At 51.7% G+C, this 25,725-nt stretch overlaps 1 protein-coding gene across 1 annotated transcript in view; it reads left to right on the top strand.

The window, feature by feature from the left end:
* Positions 1-22,757, top strand: part of FURIN (furin, paired basic amino acid cleaving enzyme) — a 29,216-nt gene extending 6,459 nt beyond the window's left edge. The window contains exons 3-16 of the mRNA XM_081964900.1: positions 12,424-12,522; positions 13,282-13,377; positions 13,832-13,960; positions 14,184-14,260; positions 14,468-14,556; positions 14,642-14,814; positions 14,901-15,113; positions 15,932-16,032; positions 16,118-16,221; positions 16,306-16,423; positions 17,444-17,623; positions 17,708-17,832; positions 19,116-19,232; positions 21,414-22,757. Coding sequence (XP_081821026.1) covers positions 12,424-12,522; positions 13,282-13,377; positions 13,832-13,960; positions 14,184-14,260; positions 14,468-14,556; positions 14,642-14,814; positions 14,901-15,113; positions 15,932-16,032; positions 16,118-16,221; positions 16,306-16,423; positions 17,444-17,623; positions 17,708-17,832; positions 19,116-19,232; positions 21,414-21,970 — 2,178 coding nt within the window. The 3' untranslated portion in view covers positions 21,971-22,757. The remainder of the gene's footprint in view (positions 1-12,423; positions 12,523-13,281; positions 13,378-13,831; positions 13,961-14,183; positions 14,261-14,467; positions 14,557-14,641; positions 14,815-14,900; positions 15,114-15,931; positions 16,033-16,117; positions 16,222-16,305; positions 16,424-17,443; positions 17,624-17,707; positions 17,833-19,115; positions 19,233-21,413) is intronic.
* Positions 22,758-25,725: the final 2,968 nt, after the last annotated feature.

Below are 25,725 nucleotides of genomic sequence, written 5' to 3'. Positions count from 1 at the left end.
GCTCAGAACTTACCTTTTACAAAGACCATTTCATGCAAGTCTCTTTAGAGACAGACATTTGTTTTGACAAGTTTTTGAGGCTCACTGTGCTCGTTGTTCGAAGTACGGAATGTTTCTTGAGAAAGGTGTATTATGCAAGGCATCGTCAGTTACACTGTCCACAAACAGGGGAGGGGAGGGGAGGGGAGGGGAGACCAGCAGAAGGAGAGCTGAGAGAATTGCTGGATGTGGTTGGGGGCTGAGCTGGTGTGTAAGAAGTCTTAGACTTGTTTTAATCCAGAACAAATGGGGTTAAATCGCCTACTTGGGCTTTGAGCTTTAGGGCTACCTTAAGTGTTCCCTTTCAAACCCTCTCATTCTGTTTTCAAGGATTGGAAGTTTAAAATAATGGATAAAGGTACTGAATGTCACTAACTAGCACCCTTCTAAGGCACTGTAAACATTACAGATACTTTCAAAAGACTTGCTGAATGGAGGCCCACAAGGTACAGTCTGTGCTGATCAACAGTTTGAACAGATGATTTAGATTTGCAGATGGCACAAAGGTGGAAGAATGACCGCTGCCTCAGGTGAACCACAGAACAAAAAAAGAGAACCTCCGTAGCTCAGAATTGTTACAAAGGAAAAACTGTTGAAAAAAATTCTAGACAGGCTTAAGCAGTTGGTAGAAATGAAAAGGATAGATTTCAACGTGGAAATAATCAAGTGTTGTATCTGAGTAGGAAAACATAAGGGGGCAAGTATAGGACATAAGAGACCTGGCTTGGCAGCCATCCACAACAAAGGAACCGGGCACCTTGACCCATCATGGCGATGGAGCTACTGAAGAAGTGTGGAGGGCGCATTGAGCCCAGCTCACAGGAAGCAACTGTTTTACTCCACTTTGTCCCAGTCAGAATTGGGAAATTCTGAAAAATAAGATAATCAGGACCCAAAGACAGATGACCTCAAAGAGAAAGAAAAATGGGAGAAATGCAAAGCTCAGTGTGGTTGCATAAAAAATTCTCAGATAAACAAAAACAACAACAAAAAGGGAAGCTCAAAAAACGGAAAGGGAGGGGGCCTTTAGGAAAAGCAGAATATCAGAGAATAGCCATAATCTGTAAGGATGGAGTCAGGAGGGATCAGGTTCAGAATCAGCTGAGACTCTCAAATGAGTACCAAAAATAGTTTTGAGAAAGTGGTTGATCTGCAGGTGTGAGTGAGATGGTTACAGATAAAAGCCAAAAACTGGAATTGCTTAATTTCTATTTTGCATCTGTCTTTTTCCAAAAGAAAAAAAATGCCCCAATGTGTCAAAAGGTGCACTGTCTTGGGATGAAGACCAAACCCAGGTCAAAATAGGCAGCAAGTGATGGGAGAAGTCCTTGCTGCTTTGAGGCAGTTTAAGTCTCTGTGATGGATTATAGCCTAAGGTGATAAACTGATAGATGGGAAGTCAAAACCACAGAAAACCTCTGGACTGAAGAAGATTTCAAGAAAACTTATTCCCTTGTTTATAAAAGGGAAAAGGTGGGCCCAAAAAACTACAGAGCCATCAGCTTGACATCCGTATCTGGGTGAATCCTATAGAGGATTATCATCAAGCAGAGGGTTACTGACATTTGGAAAGGAACATGGTGATGACCAGAAGCCTATATGGTTTACTTAAAAACAGGCTGCGTCAGTCCATCTATCTTTCTGGACAAAGTGACTAGATCATCAAAGCAAGGAAAAGCTGTGGATGTTGTATACTGAGATGCCAATAAAGTATCTGACTAGGTTGACAATAACCTTCTTTTTGATGAAATGGAATTAGTGGTATGTAGGATGGGCGGGCAGCCTCATTGTCACATGCTGGACCTGTTGAACATCTGTGTCCAACAGCTGGCCCTGAGTGTATCTGTGTCTACAAGGAGGGAACTCTGCCAGGGGTATTTGGAGATTCTGTCCCGGGTCCAACCTTCTTCAGAATTGTCATGAATGACTTGGAGAGGGGACAGAAGGCATGCTCAGCAAATTGCAGAAAGACATAAAGCTGGGGGTGGTGTTAGATGTTTATGAACTCGTGGACTGGTGGGGGGGGGGAAGCAGTTGCCATGGAAAAAATGGGGAAGGAGGGAGGGGGTTGCATTGCTGCCCACAGGTAATTCTACCTCTCATATTCTTTTGCTCCCCATTCTCTTTGTCAGTCATAGATGCGTTACCTTTTCTCTCTCTGGGCATTTGACCTTGGGTCTATGGGGAAAGGGGCTGGCAGGGAGAGGATGCACAGGGGGTGAGGGGAACGGAGCTGGTGTATGGGGCAAGCTCATAGAGACTGGCTGGAAAGCAGAGCTCCTTCCTGGCACTTTGGCAGCCCCTCCCCCTGCCCCACTGCAAAAGGTTGGGAAGTCCCTCTTGCTTCATCTGGGGCACTTTTCCTCTCAGGGAACTGAGGCACCTCTTCTTTTTCAGTGTGGGAAGGTGGCCTTTTCTGTTCCCTGTTGAAACTTGATACGCCCCTTGTCTGCTCAGCAAAGCGTTTCATCAGCACAGTGCAAACAGGCCTTCTGCCCATGACATGGGTTCATGAACGGGGCCAAGTCTTTTGGAATATGTTGCGGTCAATGGAACAAACTGTCCCAGTTACAAGTTACCCAGTTACAAAGATAACCCCCAAAAATACTTTTTTGAAGAGGCGGTTTTTTTCAAGAAGGACTCCAGAAAGTCCAGTTGCTTCTTGAAAAAAAGCCCCTTCGGGACAACCGTGACCTGGATAACTGAGAATCTCTCTAGACTGTTACAAAGATAGCATTCTATCTGGTCAGCATCTACAAAGGGTCCTAGGGTTATGGCCACATCTGGTCTCACGGCAGGCTTGCGCTGGATAAGGAGGTTGGCTAAGAAAGCTGCTCTGTGCTTTGCCTGCAGACAGATGTGTGCTTTCTAACCTTGTGGGTGCTGCTGCAGGAGACGCTGGGCATGGAAGTCATGTGAGGATTGTCGCCTGGGGGACTGCTGTGTCAGGTCTGATGCCTGTAGTGGAAATTCTCCTGTGCGCTGCTTGGAGAGTCCAAGCATGGGTTAACACAGCCTATCTGCCCAAGGACCGAGTTGATTTTTCCCCTGGTCCTTTGCCTCTTTAAGTCCAGTTTTAAAAGCTCAGTCCGCCCAATAGGACTTGTTTCAGGGAGCTCTCAGTCTTTGGACAGATAGGCTGGGCTCTCCAGGAGAAAGTTGCTAGAATAGTGATTAGAATAGAATTATTAGGATTTTCCCCTTATTTTCCTTACTGTGTTTTTTAGTTTTGTTTTGCGGATTTGTACTTTGAGGCTGTATTCTGAGGCACCAGAGGAGCCCCACCTGCTGCGTTCGCTCTAAGGCCACTGGTCTGGCAGCTGCCGGCAAATGCGAGGACGGTTGAGGCTTCAGCGCGTCCCCGGCCGCTCTTCAGGGAGATTTTGGAGAGGTTTTCTCCCCAGCGGTGTCTACGAGCTCCAGAGGTCGCGGCGGCCATTTTGGAAGCGACGCTTTGGCGCGCTTTCCAACAGCCGCATATTAGGCGCCGGCTGCATTCCTGGCCACTCAAAAAGCGTGCGAAAGTTGTGGCAGCCATCTTTTTGGGCCATTTCAGCAGTAGACGGCAGGGAAGAAACAGCAGCTCTCTGCGCCTCTCCACCTCAGCGCAGATCGCCGCCAGGGGTTGCGAAGGCCTGTCCGGGGTGCCGGCAGAACCTGAGCCCCCCCCCCATCAACAACCTTTGGCCCGAAGGGGTGGCAGTGGAGTGTCCTGGTGCCTCTTTCCAGCCTCCAGAACTATTCGGATCTGCAGACGCTTTGGAGCCGGCTAGCCAGCGTCCAGTGCCGTTCTCCTGCAGCTGATTCATTCTCCACCTGAACAAACCATCCACAGCATGGCAGATGAAGGTTTGGAGCAGAGGGAGGAGCTGGCATGGCCATCTGCAAAGCGCAGTAGGCCAGATCCCTCAGGCCAGGGGAGAAAGGGTAATAAGGGAGCAGGGAGCAAGTCTTCCCACAGTTTCTCTGGGAACAAAGGCCCTAAACTCCAGGGAGACACGAAGCAGAGGGCCCTAAGGAAAGGCCTAGTAAAACCCAGGCCCCTCCTCCTCAGGCCTGTGAGTCTGGACCAAGGTCCCCACTGCCCAGACATGAGAGAGAGGAGTCTCTAACCAGGGGGATCAGTCACCCTCTATCAGTGGTAGGGATTCCCTGTCTGACTCCCCTGGGTTACCCAGACTCTCCTAGTTCTTCGGTGAGGGAGGAGTTGGAATCTTTTCATGGCTGTCACCATGTGGAGGACTCCATGGCTCCTGGCCGAGCTGATAGAGGCCGAGCCCCTTCTAGGCCTAGGCCTGTAGAGGACAAAGGCTCGGCTGAGATGAGGGAGGTTATTGGCTATTTCCCAGGGAGTGGTTGAAGCCATGCACCAAAAAGAAGGTAAAAGGGGCAAGGCCCATAGAACTACTGCCAATGGAGGAAACGGAGGCTCAGGGGTTTTTTATTTAAATGCTTTTTAACGCTTTTAGGGGGTTCTAGGGTGGGGGGGAGGATTAACCAGCCCAGGAATAGTGGTAGGGTAAGGCAAACAGGTGGGATCGAGAGGGAAGTGAGCGGAATGGGGGAGGGGAAGGAGAACGACGTTCCTTAAGAGGGCCCTTTTAAAATTCCAACGGTCGTAGGGAGGGGTGGGTGCGAGGACAGACGAAGATTCTGTAGTCGGTTGGGAGACCGTGGCTGTTGGACACGCCCGGTCATTTATATCAACCCCCGCATTCTAGGTGGCCAGGACTCACAGAGCCAGGGCCTGGGGCTGATGCTGTGCAACGCAAGGTCCGTTGTCAATAAGGCCCCCCTCATCTACGATCTGCCGGACCCTGCAGGGATTACGGAGACCTGGTTGGGCCACGAGGGGGGCTTACCCCTCGTGGAAATGTGCCCACCAGGATACCGTGCATTGCATCAGCCTCGGGTCCAGGGTAAGGGTGGTGGGGTAGCGGTAATTTTACGGGAAAGTCTAGAACCGAGAGAGTTCACTGCACCACAGATATCGGGTGTGAGTCTCTTGGTGTGAGATGGGGCCCAGGGAGTCAGTTGGGCTTCCTGATTGTATACTTGGCTCCTCGCTATGCATCAGCGGCCCTGCCAGAGCTCCTCGAGATGATCGCAGAGATGGCGGTTGAAACCCCCAAGCTGATAGTTATGGGGGATTTCAACCTGCCGTCGATGGGCGAGTCATCCGAGGCGGCTCGGGAGTTCATGGCTTCCATGACAGCCATGGACCTGACCCAAGTAGTTCAGGGCCCCACACACGACGGAGGACACACGCTGGACCTTATTTTTGTCTCTGGCCAGTGGATGAGTGATCTGGGAATAGGGGATTTAGTTATTACACCCCTGTCATGGTCAGATTACTCGCTTCTCCGGCTCGACTTCCCAGGCGCTACCCCCCATCGCGGGGAGGCAGAACCAGAAGGTCCTAGATGGTTCCGCCCTAGGCGACTGATGGCACCACATAGGCTGCAGATGGAGCTTGGGCCATTTCCTGTAGCCCTAACCCGCTCCCGGACAGAGGACCTGGTGGGATAGTGCAGCGGCCGGGGCCTTGGACCGGGTTGCGCCTTTGCGGCCTCTCCGGTGGCAGCGAACCACCCTGGCACCTTGGTCTACCGAGGAGCTAAGGGTGATGAAGCGCCACAAGAGACGCCTAGAGAACAGATGGAGATCCTCACGCTCTGAATTTGACCGAACACAGGTAAGAGCCTACTTACGGACTTACCTAGTGGCATTAAGGGTAGCTAAACGTCAATACTGTGCCACTCTTATTGCGTCCGCAGAAAACCGCCCTGCCGCCCTGTTTCGGGTGACCCGCTCCCTCCTTTCACAGAGGCCGCGGGAAGCCCCTCTACAGGGTAGAGCAGAGCAATTTGGGGAATATCTGCAGGATAAAATCGCCCAAATCCGGAGCGAATGGATCTCCCTCAATGATCCAGGGGTGACGTCGGAGGCGAGTCTTGAGGGATCACTCTGGGAGGAGTTTGACTCTGTTGCCGCTGCGGATATGGACAGGTTACGCGGGCGACTGAGGGCCACCACATGTTTGCTGGACCCGTGTCCCTCCTGGCTGATAACTGGCAGCCTGGGAGGTTACACGAGGCTGGCTCCTGGGACTAGTGAACGCTTCATTGAGGGAGGGGTCCTTGCCAGCTGTCTTGAAAGAGGCGGTGGTGAGACCCCTACTTAAGAAGCCTTCCCTGGACCCATTAGAGCTTGCCAATTATCGTCCTGTCTCCAACCTTCCCTTCTTAGCGAAGGTTGTAGAGAGTGTGGTGGCGCAACAGTTCCCTCGTCACCTGGATGAAATTGACTATCTAGACCCGCGCCAGTCCGGTTTCTGGCCCGGTCACAGCACGGAGACGGCTTTGGTCGCGTTGGTGGATGATCTCTGGAGGGCTAAGGATGGAGGTTGTTCCTCCATCCTAGTCCTATTAGATCTCTCAGCGGCTTTCGATACCATTGACCATGGTATCCTGTTGCGTCGGCTGGAGGGATTGGGAGTGAGGGGCACCGTGCTGCGATGGTTCTCCTCTTACCTCTCCGAACGGACACAATGTGTGTTGGCAGGGGAGCAGAGGTCGACCCTGAGGCCACTCACTTGTGGGGTGCCACAGAGTTCGGTCCTCTCACCTCTCCTGTTCAACACATACATGAAGCCGCTGGGTGAGATCATTCGAGGTTTCGGGGTTGAGTATCATCTATATGCTGATGATACTCAGTTATACATCTCCACCCCGAACCACCCCAACGAAGCCGTCGAGGTGATGTCCCGGTGCCTGGAAGCCGTACGGGTCTGGATGGGCGACAACAGACTCAAGCTCAACCCTCCAAGACGGAGTGGCTGTGGTTACCGGCACCCCGGTTCAGCCAGTGGGCTCCATCTCTGGCCATTGGGGGTGAGCAACTCCCCCCCGTGGACCGGGCGCGCAATTTGGGCATCCTCCTAGACACGCGGCTGTCGCTGGATGACCATGTGACGGCCGTGGCTACGGGGGCCTTCCACCAGGTTCGCCTGGTGAGCCAATTGCGCCCCCTACTGGACCGGGACGCCCTTCGCACAGTCACTCAAGCCCTGGTGACGTCCCGCCTGGATTACTGCAATGCTCTTTACATGGGGCTCCCCTTGAGATGCACTCGAAGGCTACAGCTGGTCCAGAATGCGGCCGCGCGGGCAATTATGGGGAGTACCAGGTACTCCCATGTAACACCTCTCCTGCGCGAGCTGCACTGGCTACCTGTGGCTTTTTGGGTGCGTTTCAAGGTGTTGATTCTCACCTTTAAAGCGCTCCATGGCTCAGGACCTAGTTATTTGCGGGATCGCATCCTACCCCATACATCCCTGCGACCAATTCGCTCTCACAGAGAGGAACTCCTCCGGGTGCCGTCCGCCAAACAATGCCAGCGGGCGACGCCCAGGAGTAGGGCCTTCTCTGTGATGGGCCCGACCCTCTGGAACGACCTTCCCCCTGACATTAGAATCATTACTGATCTCCGCTCCTTCCGTAAGGGACTCAAGACCCACCTGTTCCAATTAGCTGGCCTGACCCAATCGCAATCATGATCTAATCCCTTGACTTTCCTGACTGGTTATTTTAAATTTTGGGGTATTTTAATTTGGTTTTAATCATTAATTAATCTATGCACTATTGTACAGACTTGTGTTTAATTTGTTTTTATGGGGTTTTGTAATTGCTGTATATAATGTTTTATAATGTTTTTATTCTGTCTGTACACCGCCCCGAGTCCCCTAGGGGAGAGGGAGCGGTTGACAAATCCAATAAATAAATAAATAAAATAATTTCCCCAGGAGGGTTCGGCTTCCGCTGAAGGTGTCTCGCTCCCTGGGATGGTGGCAGTCAAAAGCGATAGAGAAAGGGTGCCTGTTCAAGGAACCCGACAGAATCATAGTAACATCGGACGCCAGCCCTACAGCTGGGGCGCGCACTGCCAGAGTCAGCTAGCGCAGGGTAGGTGGTCGCGTGCGGAAGCAGCTCGAAACATCAATTGGCTGGAGCTGAGGGTAGCCCGACTCGCCCTAAGACGATTTTCAAATCAACTGGTGGGCCGTCATGTTCTTCTGCTTACAGACAACATAGCAACGAAAGCCCATGTGAACTGGCAGGGGAGCACCCACTCCAGACGACTCATGGCAGAGACGGAGGCCTTGGGTCGGTGAGCAGAGCGCCACCTAGCTTCAATAAGAGTGAATCACATATCCGGCACCAGCAATGTGAGCGCGGATTGGCTGAGTCGACAGACGATCGACAATTCCAAGTGGAGGCTTCATCTGGACCTGTTCCGTCAAATTGTGAGACGGTTTGGACTCCCGCAAGTAGACCTGTTTGCGACCGCAACCAACACGCGACTCCCGAGATTCTTCTCACGTTACACTTTACACAGGCAGAGGGGACGGACGCACTGATGACCCGGTGGCCTCTGGGGCTCCTGTACGCATTTCAGCCACTTCCACTCATTCTGCAGGTGATGAACAAGATCCTGACGGAGGAGGCAGAACTCATTCTGGCCCAGGCGGTCCTGGTACGTGGATCTGGTTGATCTCTCCGTGAGGAAACCGTGGAGGATTCCCCAGGAGCAAGTGGCTCTGGTCCAGGGAGCCATCAGTCATCCAGAGCTCCAGTGGCTCCAACTAGCCATATGGCACTTGAGGGGCAGCTCCTGAGGAAGCAGCACCTCTCGGATAAAGTCATCCAAACCATCCAGGCCTCCAGAAGACCGGCCACGACTCGCATCTACGATGCAACCTGGACAGCTTTTTCTACTTGGTGCAGGCAACATGACATTGTTGATGTTGAAGCGTCCATTCCTCAACTGCTGGACTTCCTCCAGGAGGAATTGGAGAAGGGCCTGGCGCGCTCCACACTCAGGCGTCAGGTGGCTGCCTTGTCAACCATTCTGGCTAGAGACTCTTATCAGTCCTTGAGTCATCATCCCCAGATCAAGAGTTTCTTGAAGGGGGCTACCAATCTACGACCTCACATACCCGTCCTGGAACTTACCGTTTGTACTAAGGGCTTTGACGTCTTCACCATTCGAACCGCTGAGAAAGTTTTCTCTGCGCCACTTGACTCTTAAAATCGCCTTTCTAGTAGCAATCACTTCTGCTAGAAGGGTGTCAGAGATCGCGGCGTTCTCTGTGAGAGAGGAACTGTACATTGTCCATCCAGATCGAGTCATTTTGCGCCTTGACCCTACTTTCTTGCCGAAGGTGAACACTCATTTTCACAGATCTCAGGAGGTGATACTCCCGAACTTTTGTCCCAAGCCTCAGCACTGCAAGGAACGCATGTGGCACAAACTGGATGTTCGACGAGCGGTTCGTCTTTACATGAAAAGGACTAAGGAACTCAGGCATTCAGAGTCCTTCTTTGTATCCTTCCAACCGGGATTGTTGGGTCGCAAAGTATCTTCTTCGACCATTGGACGCTGGCTACGCGCCTGCATCAAGATGGCCTATGAGCATCAAGGCAGGGCTGTGCTGAGTCGTGTGATGGCGGACTCCACCAGGAGTGCCGCCACTACGACCCAGGCTTCCATCATTTACATTTGCAGGGCTGCTACGTGGGCTTCCCCCACAGCATTCATCAGAAATTATAAGATTGACACCTTTGCTTCAGCTGAAGCCTCCTTTAGAAGGTGTGTTTTGCAACAATTGGCTTCAGCCCTGGATATGCCGGACATTACCTGAACCCGCCCTGGGACAGTATAGCTTGGGTATGTCCCATGCTTGGACTCTCCAAGCAGCGCACAGGAGAATGACCGTTGGCTTACCTGAACGGTCGTTCTCTGGGCGCTGCGGGAGAGTCCAAAACCCGCCCAGGGTTGATGGAAAGAAACAAGACTGTACGTTCACTTAGAATACCTAAGGGCGGACAAGACTTCATTTTTTAAAACTGGACTTAAGGAGGCAAAGGAGGCGTGACCAGGGGAAAAATAAAACCGAGTCTTTGGGCAGATAGGCTGTGTTAACCCATGCTTGGACTCTCCCGCAGCGCCCAGAGAACGACCGTTCAGGTAAGCCAACGGTCAGTCTCTCTCTCCTTCATCAGCTGCCCACTGCTGGCATTGGGGACCTGGAATCAGGAGTGCAGTTTTCTTTCAAACTCCTAGTTTTGTGGTAGCAGGACCTCTTGAGTGGAACAGCCTTCTGGTAGAGAGCCAAGGAGGTGATCTTGGCAAAAGGTGGCACAGATGACAGTTGCAAAACCATGCTTTAAGATGGGGAGAGAGGGAGAGAGAGAATGGGAGAAAGAAACTCCCTGATTCACTTGTGTGTGAGAGAGAGAGGGATGGAAAAACTCAGAGACTGTCAAGATTTTGTTACTGAAGCTCATAACAAAGGAGTTCCAGCCAAAGGGGGGCAGCTGCCCTGCCCTCTCCCCAGGGCTCAGACTCCTTTCCAGCTGCCTTAGGGCACTGGGTGAGGGAGGGGAGCACTTTCCCTGGATTGCAAGCCATTGCTTCTCTGCCTGGCTCCCCTCACCACCAGAAGCGCAGCACGGCAAATGGAAGGAGGAACTTTTCTCCAAAGGGGGCTGGGAAGGTTAGTGATTTGATTGGATTAACTACCTTGGAAGTTCCATTCCAGCTTCCTTTTGAAGTGGCCCACTCAGCATCCCAGTTTCCCCCCAAGGAAATGGGAAGCAACCATGGATTAACTTGGTTCTGCCTTCATTAAGATCTATGACCAGTCTCTGCATGTATGACCACCAGTTTTTCTGCAGTCACATGATCACGTGTGACCGTCTGAGTCATTTTCTGACAAAGACCATGGGAAGCCAGCAGGGAAGGTCCCAACCTGCAACCACATAATCTTTTGCTTTTCTTTGGAGACCATCTTCTAAATCTCTACCTTGCCTTCAATATAGCATATCCCAAAAATAACTACAACAATCTCTATATAGCATATCAGATCTTATAAGTACTTAAATCTTATATCTTCTGTTTCCAGCATAGGCCGCCTCTTCATCCTGAATCTCCAGACTGTCACTGATCATATATTCCCTTCCATTCCGTTTCTGTTAAACCTTAATCAAAGTCAAGTACATTTCTGGTGCAAAAATCAATACCCTTATACTGTATATATACTCAAAATTAGAAGCCATAACTTTCCATTTAATCTGGGAAAATAGTTTTTGCCTGTCTATGGACATTCTCAGTCATCCAGGTCGTAATTGTCCCAAAGGTGCTTTTTCAAGAGGCAGGTGGACTTTGGGGGTTTTTTTTTTTTGGAAGACATTTTGCTTCTTATCCAAGAAGCTGCTTCAGCTTTGGAATAGTTTTTGCCTAGTTTACATCTGGTAAAACAAAATGCTCCTCTTTCTTTCAAATTTCAGGTAGACCTTTCTTTTAAAGCACTTATATTCAAATTTTCAGGTTTTAATCTTATATCAGAATGATCATAAAAAACTTGTTCCTGTATTTTTTCTTTTGATAAAACTAGTGTCCCTTAAAAAAATAAAGATTTTTTTACAGGATATTCTTGTTCCCTATCTTTAATTTCCATTTTATCTTTGGTTTGTTTATAACTCACAATCTTATCCAATTTGTTATCTAGTAATTTGTCAATTTTTTCTAGCTTCTAAGGATTGTAGGGTTTTTTTTTAATTAAAAGGTTCCTTCTCTAGGAATATGGCGTGTTAGTTTTTTCCCAGCCCCCTCTGGTGGCTGAGGAAAATAGTTGCAGGTTGGGGTTTCTCCTTTGGAGAGAGCAATCTCCTCCAATTACATTTGCTGAGGGAATCCGATTCCAAAGCAACCAGTGCAGAACTAAATAAAAACAAGGCAACCTTCCTATGGAAAACTATGCTTGGGGGAGGGGGGAAAACAATTTCAGAGCCACAAAAATTTCCCAAATTAATTTTCTCTCTTCACTCAGGGAGCTTCGGCTGTCCCATCTCCTTTTGCATCCTCTGCTGGGTTGGCCACTTGGAGGCATCCCTTGGGCAGACAGACAGATGTCAGGATGGGCCCCTTGTGGTTTAGGGGGTGACTTTCTCCTTCCTGTGATTCAGTGCAGTTCCTCAGGACGCTTCACACCAGGGGGCTACGTCCCCTCCTGCCAAGCAGCCCCCCTCCCCCACAGCAGGAGGAAGATAGCAGGCCACCCTGCTGCCCTTTGGGGGGTTGTGTTATTTCAGCTCTCGAGAGGCAGAATTTGGGGGAGCCGGTTTCAAGGCATCTTGGGAAGGTGAGGAAGGAGCAGAGCAAATTGCCGGGGCAGGAGGGAGAGCATCTTCCTGCTCGTGGGGAAGCGTGACCTCCTGATCCCCCACAAAGTGTTTGCAGCTTTCCTCTGCTGTGGGCGCTGGCCACCCGCTCTGGGACCAGCTCTCAGATGAACCTGATCTGCTTTGCTTTTCTTCTCAGATCATCGGGGATTATTACCACTTCTACCACCGGGCTGTGGCCAAGCGCTCCCTCTCGCCACACTGGTCCTGGCACAGCTCCTTGTCCAGAGAGCCGCAGGTATGAATTCCAGTCCTGCAGAGTTCGCCGCAGAGTCAGAGGGCTGCACCATGAATCTTGCCCTACAAAGTTCGAGGGCTCCACAAGCCACTGGCACCTTTTTCTTGCACACCTGCCTGTCAGAGTTGCCCAGGCGGGGATGGCATGGCTGTTCTGGTTCTTGATCTACCAAGGGTTTGGGCTGATGCCCGTTGGAGAGAAGACCATGGGACCTGACAGGAGGAGATGCTTAGTTGAATCGTTTCCTCTGGCTTCTCTTCCGGCTCCACAGTGAGATCAAGCAGGTGAAGCCGAGAGATACAAGGGCTTTGGAACTCGAGACTGGGCTTCCTTTGCCTGGGGAGAAAGACCCAGGCAAAGCCCCCTTCCTGTCGAGCAGAGTCCTTGTTTCCTGCATGGAGCAGGAGCAGGGCAGTGGGAGATGGCCATCAAGGTCATCCTGGGGGAGAAACGAGAAAAGGGAAGCCCATCAAAGGAAAACCTTTCTTCGCACCACTGCGCAAAGGCTGGCTCTGCTTAGCTGTAAAGAGTTTTTCTTCTTCGCCTTTTTGGAAAAGGGCCCCTGGCCATGAGCAGAGGGGGCCAACAGGGACCTTCCATGGCCCTCTTGGCAGGGCTGGGCTTGTGGTCCTTGTGGGGTCAGATGAGAGGATTGCTCTATGATAGCAGAGCTCCAGAGTGGAATTTTTTTTTGATTGCCCCGGGTTGGTTTGGGATCTGCGGGAGCCTGGCAGCATGCCCATGCGCATCTCTCCACAGGTGCTCTGGCTGGAGCAGCAGGTGGCCAAGCGCCGGACCAAGCGGGATGCCTTCATAGAACCGACAGATCCAAAGTTCCCCCAGCAGTGGTACCTGGTAGGTGAGGCTACGGCCTTGGGGGGACAGGAGTCGTCCTGTCTGAAGCCCAGATTGGGGCAGGCCAGGGGCAGAGGGACAGTGCTTAGTCGCTCCAGTCAGTGGGACGGAGGCTCTGAAACGTTTCCCAACGGCTGTCCTGAGAGCCTCCCCATTGGTTCCCAGCACTATCCCAGGGCAGCCAGGGGAAGGGCAGGCCTTGCAGGAGAGCAGCACAGAGAAGGTGTGTGTGGGGGGGGGGGGAGAGCCAAGAGGGTTAGCAGGGCATTTGGTTGAATGTTTGAAAAGGTGGGGAGGGCCTGTGAGATGAGCTTGGATGGGGCCTTTCTCTCCATTTTGGCTTGAGATGCTCTTTTGAGGACAATTAGTTGGGGTCAGGGGTCTCAAGGCCCCCGTCTTCCCGCTCCAACACCTTGGCTCTTGGGTGAGTGTCTGCTGCTCCCCTTTCTTGCAGTCCAACAGCAACCAGAGAGACCTGAACGTGCAGGAGGCCTGGCAGCAGGGCTACACTGGCCGTGGGGTGGTGGTCTCTATCTTGGACGATGGCATTGAGAAGAACCACCCAGATTTGGAGGCCAATTATGTAAGTGGAGGAGAGGATGGGCATGCTTGCTCTCCTGGGAGGGCAGGGCAAAGGCCTCCTGGGGCCCCGGCTGTCTCTCGCTAAAGGGCCCACACTTCCACGTCTCCCCAGCCAAGGCCTCGGGGGAGAGGTCTATCTCTCAGTGGCCAGCAGGAAGACTAGCGTCCTGGTCTCCTGTGAAGGGCCGGAGACTAAGGCCCCAGAGGGCTCCGTCTTTCCCTAGGACCCCGCTGCCAGCTTTGACGTGAATGACCAGGACCCAGACCCTCAGCCTCGCTACACACAAACAAATGACAACAGGTTAGGAGGGAGGGAGGGAGGCAACTAGGCACGTGGCCTGGAATGGGCCATGGAAGACCCCCCTCCCAGCCCCTTGTGAGGGTCACACTTGTCCCGGATCTGCACTCTTGCAGGGTCAGACTGCCCAGAAGAAGGGGTCGTTTGTTGTGGCATTTCTGCACTGGCCACCCTCCTTGGGCAGGCCTCAGTCTTTTCTGTCCGTTGCAGGCATGGGACTCGGTGTGCGGGCGAAGTGGCTGCAGTGGCCAACAATGGCATCTGTGGTGTGGGCGTGGCCTACAATGCCAAGATTGGAGGTGAGGGGTACCCTCGAGCTCTGCCCGCTTTTGGGCTGGTCCGGCTGGCCAGAGGCAGCCAAAGCAGTGGCCATCTTTGTTCCAGGTGTCCGCATGCTGGATGGGGAGGTGACGGATGCTGTGGAAGCTCGCTCCCTGGGCTTGAACCCTGACCACATCCACATCTACAGTGCCAGCTGGGGCCCGGAGGATGACGGCAAGACCGTGGACGGCCCCGCCCACCTGGCCGAAGAGGCCTTCCGCCGGGGCGTGAGTCAGGTGAGGGAGTGAGCTGGGTGGGCAGCTGGGGGCCAGTCAGGGCAGACCCCGAGGCCCCCAGCCGCTTCACCCGACCCTTTTCTCAGGGCCGCAATGGACTGGGCTCCATCTTCGTCTGGGCCTCGGGGAATGGCGGCCGGGATCGTGACAGTTGCAACTGTGACGGCTACACCAACAGCATCTACACCCTCTCCATCAGCAGCACCACCCAGTATGGCAATGTGCCCTGGTACAGCGAGGCCTGCTCTTCCACACTGGCCACCACCTACAGCAGCGGCAGTCAAACCGAGAAGCAGATTGTGAGTCCCACCTGCTCCCCCCAAGTCCCCCTGTGCTCCAAAGACACCTAGACAGTTTGGAACCCAACCCAGGATTGCTGGCCACGGCGCCAAGGTTGGGCCAAGGGACGGCAGGTGGTTCAGGACCTGGAGGGGAAAAGAGATGAATGCCCTGAAGAGAGTGTGGAAAGGATCTGGTGGGACAAATGGCTTGGATGGACGGGTGGGGGGGCAAGGAAGGAGCGCAGGGCAGTGTTGGGGACCTGCACAGGGGTAGGAATGAGAGAGGAGAGATGCTGCAAACAGGAAGGACACGTCAGGGGAGAGCGGGGTGTGTGTGTCAGACCCGGAAGTTGCACCTGGTCACCTGCAGGCATCCATGGCGGAGGGGAGACAACTGCAATTCCCTGTAGCTCAGGTTACATTGGCTCAGGTTGCATCAAAGCAAACCCCCCCCCCCCAATTATCCTTTTAGTTGATACTGAAACACCTGAAAAGTTTGGGGAGTTAAGGTCCCTCCCTCCTTGTCTGTGGCTAGATAGAAATCCTGGGTTTTAGGAGAAGGCTCAAAAGAGACCAGAAAGTAATGGGACTCTCGTGGGGATTTCTGCCCAGCTAGAGATCCCAGTGGGGGCCCAGCCAAGGTCGCTGTGCACAGTTGGATGTGTGTCTCCCGGGAGGCCAATTCAAAGAAGGGCTGGGAGTGCCAGGCCTGAAGGTGGCCCCCACGGCCACTGAAGGGGGTCCATTTCCTCTCAAAGGTCCCGGGGGGGAGGGGGGGATGCTGAGCTGGCAAGATAAGCTGTGAGTGTGCTGGCCTTCCTCTCTCCGTCCTCCAGGTGACGACTGACCTGTGGCAGAAATGCACCGAGTCCCACACTGGCACCTCCGCCTCAGCACCCCTGGCTGCTGGGATCATTGCCCTCGCTCTGGAAGCCAAGTAAGGGGTGAGGGAGGTGGCAGTGCCCATGCAGGCCGGGCCTTGTAGAGCGGCTGTTACCGACTCGCCTGCCTCTTCTCTGCAGCAAGAACCTGACCTGGCGGGACATGCAGCATCTGGTTGTGCGCACATCCAAACCTTCCCACCTCAACACCAACGACTGGGCCACCAATGGTGTGGGACGCAAAGGTAGCCTCGGGGGTGGAGCGGACAGGCTGTGGCAGGTGCCACCCCTGCCTTGCTCAGCCCTGACTTGTGCCCCTCTTTCCGCAGTCAGCCATTCCTACGGCTACGGACTGCTGGACGCAGGTGCCATGGTGGCCCTGGCCAAGAACTGGACCTCGGTGGGGCCTCAGCGGAAGTGCATCATCGACATCCTCCCAGAGCCAAAGTGGGTTTCGGGAGGTGGGGCTGGGTGGGGCTGGAAAACGTCTGTCTTCTCCCTCCTGGGGGGGGCGGGGGGGGGAGCTCAGCTTCTTGAATACATGGAGTCCTTGACTTACAGCCATATTTTTAGTGACTGTTACGGTTATGTGTTATGTGTTTTAAGGTGTTTAGTCCTGAAAAAGTGACAGGTGACCCATCCTCACACTTAGAAGTGCGACAGCCTCCCTCCCTCCCCTCCACAGATCAGAATTCAGGGCCTTAATAATCAACCTGCATTCGTGACGGCCGCAGCACCTGGGTCCCCTGTGGCCCCTTGTGACTTTTCCAGCTGGCTTTCAACAAGCAAAATAAATCAGGGAAGCCGGGTCTGCTTAATGACTTCCTGATTTACTTAGTGACCATCTGATTTATTTAATAACTGGAGCTTAACAACCCTGGCAAAGAAGGACATAGAATTGGGTGTAACTCACTTAATGGCCATTTTCCTTAGCATCATAAATTCTGCTCCCAAATGCCATACGTTGAGGACTAGCTGTACAGGAACTTGCTTGGGAGGATGAGTAGAGTCTACCCTCTCTGGGCACCGCCCCTGTGCCCCCGATGCCCTATATCCTCAGGAGTCACATGGGACCCTTCAGGGATCTCGTGGATCAAGTCCATCCCCACTTTCTTCTCCTTCACCAGGTCACCGTGCACCTCGCAGGCAGTGCCGGCACTGTAGAGATAGGCCTGTCTACATATACCCACTTCCCAAGGACACCCAACTGCCATGGCAGGATTGATGGATTCATTGATTTAGATTTTGGTGCTGTTGACTCCAGGGACACAATAGAAAAGTCACAATTCCAACGCAATAAATAAGTAAAAACAACCATAAGAGAACTAACCAAAAGGCAGCCAGACAGCTAGTGCGTGTATCCAGTACCTCTACCAAGGAGGGGGAGGAGGTCATCCACCCCACCCCATGGGGGAAGAGGCTCTATGGCTGCTGGCTGCCTTGCCCAAGGATCCTTGTGTCCTGCAGGGATATCGGCAAGTATCTGGAGGTACGGCAGAAGGTGGAGGCCTGCTGGGGAAAGGCTAACTCTGTGGCTCGACTGGAGCATGTCCAAGCCAGGCTGACCCTCTCCTACAACCGTCGGGGAGACCTGGCTATTCACCTGGTCAGCCCAATGGGCACCCGCTCCACTCTCTTGGCTGCCAGGTAAGCTGACTCCTGCCACCTCTGGTCCGAAAGACCGCTGAGCCTCTGCCCGGCCCTCCCCATCATCTCTTTCTGCTTGGCCAGGCCTCGGGACTATTCGGCTGATGGCTTTAATGACTGGGCCTTCATGACGACGCATTCATGGGACGAAGACCCGGCTGGCGAATGGGTGCTGGAAATTGAGAACACGAGTGAAGCAAACAATTATGGTAATCTGCTTTATTCCTCCATGTCTCCTTTCAGTATTGTCTGCCCAGGGGCCAGGAAGACTCTCTCCTGAGTGCCCCAGATGTTCCACCACTCAGACTTCAAGTCCTTGTCCTCCCCTTCCACTGGGTTCACCATGGCAGCGTATTGGGAAGAATAGCTCTGCCATGTGGCTCTTTTGTCCCAAATCGTGCTGCCAAACCTGGACTGCAATGATTTTGGTGCTGTTTTTACAGAATTAAGCGTGGAGAATGGGGGTGGGAGGCAAATGGCTCTCCTTCCCACTTGTCAATTCCCAAAGGAATAATAATCTGCAAAACGGGCTTCTGCCTTTTTTGTGTGTGTGCTTGGGCAGCCCCTCTCCCCCCCCCCCATTCCCACAGCAGAACTCCCCTCAAAGGGACAAAGAAATCCAGCAACTTCTAGGGAGATCTGTTAATGCTCTGGGAATGATCGCTGGGTTCAGCTGACACAGAACTTGTAAGATGTGGACTATCCTGTAAGGGCAAGTAGTCCTTGTTAAATGACCCTAAAAGAGCCAAGGATTTCCATGGCTAAGTGAAGTGGATTTTAGGCGAACCATCCCTGACCGGACTACTTAGAAATGGCATTTTGCTGGTTCCAGGTGTGGCCTTACAGTGTCTACATCTGCCACCTTCCCCAGGTAGTCGCTGCCCACACTGTCTCTCTGCCTGGGCCCAGTGAGCTCCTTTGGCAGACAAGGCTCCAACACCCTGATGTCTGCATTGGTGTCCCGGCCGGTCTCCCCCACAGTGTCTGGATCCTGGGACGGCAGCAGAAGGAAGCAAATGCCAGCTGTGGCAACAGCAGCAGCAGAGTGCAGGGTGGCCAGGATGGGCTGGAGAAGGGGGCAGACTGTCATAAATGCAGGCCAGTTCACAGTCACCCAAATTTTGATCACAGGACCACGGGGTGCTGCAGCGGCCATAACTTTGAGGACTGTTAGTAACTATCATAGTAACTGAATGGTCAGTGAGTGAATGGTCAGTAAGCAAACACATTTTTGAAAATGTATAATATGATTCTTTGAAGAATAGCCCAATCATTGAACAAATTGTAGTGACAAAGGCAATAATAAAGTGGTCTTCTTGAAAACTTTGCATAGCTTTAGTTCTGCACAGGGTGGGAGTCCGATCCCCTTCCTCCAATAGGAGCTGGGTGGGAAGAAGGCCATTGGCTTTTCTGCCCAGCGTCACCTTGGGTCCAGACTGGCAGGGAGGCTGCTCTGGGGGCTCACCCCCCCTTCCCTTCTCCTGCTTTTCAGGCACCCTCACTAAGTTCGTCCTGGTTCTGTATGGGACAGGCCCCGACCTGCCGGACCTCTCCAATCAGTTTGAGAGCAGTGGCTGCAAAACCCTGGTCACCAACCAGGCCTGCGTGGGTAAGTCCTAAGGAAAATGGGCTGCTTGGAAGAGTGTCCTACTCTTGGGGGTGGCCCCTGTCCTAGACCTGAGCTTGTGCTCACTGCCTGCTGGCAGAAGGGTGGGTCTGGGCCTGGCCTGCCCCTCTTTGCCTGTTGGACAGGCTGGGCTGGCTCCTCCTCTCCGACTCCCAAGTGGAGGGAGGAGTCCCGCCTTACCAACAGCTCTCCTTTCTCTGCGCTGACCTTGGTTCGTCCGTTTGGGTCCTCTGCTCTGCTACTCTCACCATGTCCCCTTCGGTGGGCCAGTTGGGTAAGAACCCTCGAGGTCTGAGTGGAGGGGTGGAGGCACTCCTGCCAGAGCTGTGGGTAACTCAGTCCCCCACCTTGCCAGAGGAAGGAGGGCTGCTTGCCTGCTGCAGTTTCTGTGTCTTGGCTCCATGGCGGGTGGGAGCTCCCCCCTCCCATTGCTCTTGGACCACCAAGCGGCTCTCTCAGTCCAGCCTCTGGTTCCAGGTGGCTTTTTCACTCCATCTTCTTGTGGACGCTTGTCACATTCTACCTTTTACTTTATTCAAGTGGCTTCCATATTATCTTTCTGTTCAATTTGTTTTGAGATTCTCTAATATTTTTTTCATACAGGATTTTCCCTTTCACTTCCCATAGTCATCCTCCATTTATTCTTACCTCTTTTATTTCTTTTCTTCCGTGATTGTTTTACTTTTGACACTACCAAATAACAGCACACCCCACATTTGATAGAGTCTAGCCAGCCTTCCAACATTCCCTATGTAGCTCAGCCTTTCAAAGCAGGCATTATCTTTTTGTTCTTTGCCGAGTACCCGTAGGGATTAAAATATGTGGCAAAAAATGAGGGTTTTTTGTAAGTGGTTACTCAGCTTCCATTTATGTCATCCATTTGGATTCCCCCCAAATCACTTGTGCAGCGAATGTCTTCCTTTATAGCCATTGATACAAGACAAGATTTGTAGCTCAGTGCTGAACTGCAGGTCTATTGATGCTCTCTGAGCTTGGCTGTTTTCTTGCAGCCATTTCATTATCTAAGTAGGCAACTATCATCAGGGCTAGAAGGGGGATTGGTGTTGTTGGAGAGGAGGTGGTGGGGGTGGTCAGTTGTTTTCTTGCAGGCATTTCATTACCCAACTAGGAAACATCATTAGGGCTAGGAGGAAGTGGTATTTGTGGATGGGAGGAGGAGGAGGAGGAGAGGAGGAGGAGGGGTAGGAGGAGGAAGCGAAGGAGGAAAACTAGGTAGTCTCTGTGGTAGTCTCTGAGCTTGGCTGTTTTGTTGCAAATGTTTCATTATCAAACTAGGGCTAGGAGGAGGGGGGTTTGGCATGGAGGAGGAGTATGTGTGGGCATCCTTGGTGCTCTCTTGCAGACATTTCATTACCAAATGTGTTAACATTAGAGTTGTAGCCATTTCCTGGAGCATAACATCTACCTCTCAATTTCTACTTCGTACAGATTCTCCAAACAATCCAGAAGATACCAGTTCATACTTCCTGATGCTCCATTTGAGCCCTTCATTCATAATGAAAACCTTCCTTTCCTTGCATATCTTCCTCATTTCCATAACCTTCCTCTCTCTTTGATTCACACCCAATCCTTTCCCCTTCCCTTCCACATTCATTCATCTTTTTTTAAGAAATGCAACACTTTGCAGAGAAATACCTGGTCCCGTGGAGTAAAAGTCATTCCATCAATTGCAAAGTTTAGCATTTTGTTTAGTTAATTCAGGATTTATCCCATTGCAAAAGTAATAATGATTGTGACAACTTTTCCAGTTGTATCAATTATTCCGTGGGTACTTTGAAAAGCTCAGAGCAGTTTATGTCAGATCATCTCCCATCTGGCAATCCTACATCAGGAGCCACAGGTATACTACTGTGAGTGTTATGACTTTTGTCCCTCTGCTGGGTGAGTGGAAGTCTTCTGGTCCATTCTGCTACCTGCTTACCACCTTAGCTAAGCAGGTAGCTTAATGGCTCTGCAGCTGAGATTGTCTGATGGAGGCTACATTCCTGGCACATTGCTGAGAGCCACAAAATATGAACAAAATAAGTAGTGGTGTGAAGACTGACTCAGGCTGCCCAGAGAAGTGGTTTCTCACCTACAGAGCAGAGAAGGAAGGCTGGCCAATCATGCCCTGAATCCTCTCTCCTTTGCCTTCTCTTCCAGTGTGTGAAGAAGGCTTCTACCTCCACCAGAAGACCTGTCTCAAGACTTGTCCGCCTGGCTTTGCTCCGGCCCTGGGGCCGCCACCTCTGGAGAACAGCCTCGACCCCCACCTGCTGCAGCCTCGGCTCTGCGTGCCCTGTCATCCGTCCTGTGCCACCTGCCTGGGCCTCTCGGCCGGCCAGTGCTTGTCCTGCCCAGCTCATGCCCACTACAACAGCCAGGAGCACACCTGCTCCCATCAGACACAGAGCAGCAGGGCCTCCCCTGCTGTGGGGGAAGAGGGCGTGGCTCCTGCCAGCCCCCCTTCCAACTTGCCGCTCTTGGTGGCCGGCCTGATCTGTGCCTTCATTGTCCTCGTCTTCGTCATCGTCTTCCTGGTGCTGCAGCTGCGGTCAGGGCTGTGCCTGCGTGGGTACAAGGTCTACTCGCTGGAGAGCGGAAACCTCATTGCCTACAAAGGGCTGCCCTCCATTCTGTGGCAGGAGGGGCTGGAGGAGGAAGAGGAGGAGGAGGGCGAGGGCGAGAGAACTGCCTTCATCAGAGACCAAAGACTTTGATGAGTCTGCAGCCCCAGGTGAAGCAGGCCGGATCCACCCCCGGGGCTCCTGCTCTCTTCTGGGGCTGAGCCCCTGTGTCTTATGGGCCTGATGCTGCTGCTGGAGTCATTCTCTTCTGGTTTTAATTCACCAAAGTTTTTTTAAAAACTAAACCAGTCTGTGTCCTGTTATAGTGGAAAGGAAGAGGGGTGCGGGGGGGGGCACATCTCCCTAGATGGGGGAGGGCTGAGGCAACAGGAGGGCTTCCAGCTCCCTCCTGCCTTGGCCACCAGACGTCGCCTACGCTCCTCTCTTCCCACATGGCCAGGAGGGCCTGCCTGATATGATGCCCCTTCTCTGCCCCTGACTGGTGGGGGGGAGGGGCAGGAAGAGGATCCACTGCTCCTTGCTCAGTGCAGACGGGCTGCCCAGCCCCCTCCCCCCCTGAGCAGGTTCTCTGGACACTGGACCTTGGAGGGGCGGCCAGCCGGCTGGCTTGCTCACCAGCACCCCCTGGCGGCTGCTCCCTGGATCTGCTGAGTGTTGCTGGAGCTTCCACCTTTCCTATGTGCCTTGTTGCCCTCCCCCCCTCGGATGACAATCTCTGGCTGCGGTCGTCTGGAGCTGCCTGGTGGAGGTTGTTTGGTTGGGGCTGCCCAGGACACTTTTTCTATAACTTTTTTGGTGCACAAATGATTTCTTGTAATTTGAAGAAGTAACCAATTCCTGGGGCCAGTTTTTTTAATTTAATGGATGTGGATATAACTCTAGAGAGATTAAAGTTTATTAAATGTTGGAACTATGCAAACCTTGTTTCTCCTGCTGTTTTCTCTCGCCAGGAGCCTCAGTCAACCCCTAAGCCTTAATCAAGAACTATGATACACCCCCTGCTTACTTCAAGCCCAGGAATATCTGACTCTCTGAAGCCTCTTCCATCCTGCCACACTCCTCTTCTCCCTCCTGGTAAAATTGAGGAAAGCCCACCAGGCCTCCTGGGGGATAGGCAGACTTTCACCATGCTTTATTTGGCTGGGTCTTCAAATTCCAAATAAAAGCAGATAAAATTCAAGGGCAGAAGCTAATTGTGGAATGAAAATAATTAAGGGCATGGATCCAGCTGATTATTGCAACTTGGAGGGGTTTAATAGGATTGTCCCATCCCAACTGCCGCTCAGTTCCTGGCAGCCACTTGGAGAGGATTGAGAGTAACTGAAGCTTCAGAGAAAGTAGTAAGATACAGATTAACAGAGTTGAAAGGGACTTTGTAGGTCATCTAGTCCAACCCCCTGCCCAAGCAGGATACCCACCACCATTTCTGACAAATGGCAGTCCAATCTCTTCTTGAAAGCCTCCAGGGATGAATCTCCCACAACTTCCGAAGGCAACTTCTGTTCCACTGCTTGATTGTTCTTACTGTCAGAAAATTTCTCCTTATTTCTAGCTTGAATCTCTTCTTGATCAGTTTCCATCCATTATTCCTTGTCTGGCCTTCGGGTGCCTTGGAGAATATCTTGACCCCCTCCTCTCTGTGGCAACCCCTCAAATATTGGAAGACTGCTATGAAGTCTCCCTTGGTCCTTCTCTTCACTAGACTAGCCATGCCCAGTTCCTGCAACCACTCATCATGTTTTAGCCTCCAGTCCTCTGATCAGCCTGGTTGCTCTTCTCTGCACTGTTTCTGTAGTCTCAACATCTTTTTTATAGTTCTAAGTGTGGCCTTACTAAGGCTTTATAGAGTGGTATTAGTACCTCACTTGATCTTGATTGTTTCCCCCTGTTAATGCAACTCAGGATTGCATTGGCTTTTTTGGCTGCCACTGCACACTGCTGGCTTCTATTTAATTTGTTGTCCACTGAGACTCCAAGATCTTTCTCACTGTTACTGCTATTAAGCCTGGTTTCTCCCAGTCTATATGTGTCCTTTTGGTTTTTCTTGTCTTACTTTTCTCTACATTGAATTTCATTTTGTTCGGTACGGCCCAGTGTTGAAGTATTTTCTGGGGGCTGTAAGAGAATTGGGGGAATCGTTTAAACCTGAGGAGGGCTATAAATCACAGAATCATATTATATCCTTGAGCATGGGTCAGCACTTGTTTTCAGCCAGCCAGAGAACAGTATAAAATTTAGACTTAAGTTATAGGGAGGAAGATTACAGAAAGCAGTTTGAGAGGAGAAGCAGAGATGGGGGGGGGGGCTAATGGCCACAAGGTGGAAGTCTGGGGGTCCCAATTGGATCCAGAGGTGAAGGCTATAGGCTAAAAACAGCCTCAGGCAGGAAGCTGACTAGGTGACCCTGGGCTTCTCCCCCTCTCAGCACACCATCCCCAGGCTGGTGGTTATGGGGAAAATAGGAGGAGGGAGGAGTATTGTATGTGTTTTCCACCTTGAGTTACTTATAAAAATAGAAAAGGAGAGATAAAAATAAATAAAAGCGACCTTTTCTGGAGGCCTCTGGATCTTTATAGCAGGCTCCTGTCTTTTGTTTAAGGAAACTACCTTGGGGCATCTCACCTGGCACTCAGCTTAATGGCAGCCTAATATATGTGTGTGTGAGTGTGTGTGAGTGAGAGAGAGAGAGACAGACAGACAGACAGACACTGTACTGTCACTCGACTTGCCTTTCTGGCTATTGCAAGGTGAAACTGCAAAATAGTTGACTACAGAACTCAGCCTTCTAAGCCCCACCTGGGAGATGATTAAATTTTTGCAGGAGAAAAGGTCTTTTAGCTTACAGAGGAAAAATGTATAATATAGCCCCACTTCTTGTTAAACTTTAATTCAAATATTGATTCCACAAGGAGATAATTATGGGGCTGCCCAGATCATGATAATGCAGGTAGTCCTCAACCTACAACCTTTCATTAGTGACTTCCTTAAGCAAGTGATCCTTTGGTTCAGTTTCCTGGCTTCTCCGGTTTTCTGGAGATTCCCAGTGTTAATCAGTAGCTGTGGAGACACATGGGAAGCTGCTTCTTCCACAGGCTCTTCTGCCTTCCTCTCATTCACAAAAGAACCTTTAAAAAAAAAACTCCCATGCCATATGACAGAAAGCCTCTTTCCTTGGGATGTGGATTGTGCAGCCTGGCATGCGGGCTCCATTCCTAACACTAATTGCTCAGAGAAATAGTGGACTCCCCCGGACGAGCCTCCATTATGGGTGCCTTCATTTGAACTCAGGGGCACTTTTCACATCACACCTTTGAATTTGATCTGGAACTTAAGTGGCAGCTGGAATGTGGATCGACTGAAAGCCACCAGGCTCAACCCAGCAGATCCTAACTCACCTTCTGTGTACTTAGTTGTCGCTGCTGGCTGGAGGCCTCACCAGAGATGGAAGGGCAGTGGGGCTGGGTAGGAGGGGCCGCTTCCCAGGGAGAGGCTTGGAAAGGAGGGGCAGAGGCTGGTGAAGAGAAAGCTCTGTCAGTGGGGAGGAGGGAGAGGAAGAATCCCAACCTGGATTGCCTTGGTCTTTATGCAACTATTATTATTTATTTTTATTTATTTTAGAAAATTTATATTGCCATCTGCTTGCCATGGTGACTCGAGGCAGCTTACACGGATGGAAATAAAATAATAAGCCGTTTAAGCAGTTGCCAACTTTGTGGCAGTTAAATCCATTGCATGTTATTTATTCTTAGGTCTTTTTAAGCCCCATTTTTGTGGAGGTGAAAAATAATTTGTAATGGCAACTGCTCTGCAGTCCTGTGGCCAAGCAAATCCTCTCCCCCTTCTGAGCTGGCTGTGGGGGGAAGAAGGGACTGACTAGGTCATATTAG

The sequence above is a fragment of the Natrix helvetica genome (genome assembly GCF_964273705.1).
Source record: "Natrix helvetica genome assembly, chromosome: 12".
NCBI classification, from domain to species: Eukaryota; Metazoa; Chordata; class Lepidosauria; order Squamata; family Natricidae; genus Natrix; species Natrix helvetica.
Note: the sequence above shows the minus strand (reverse complement) of the source record. Positions and strands in the feature narration are given on the sequence as shown.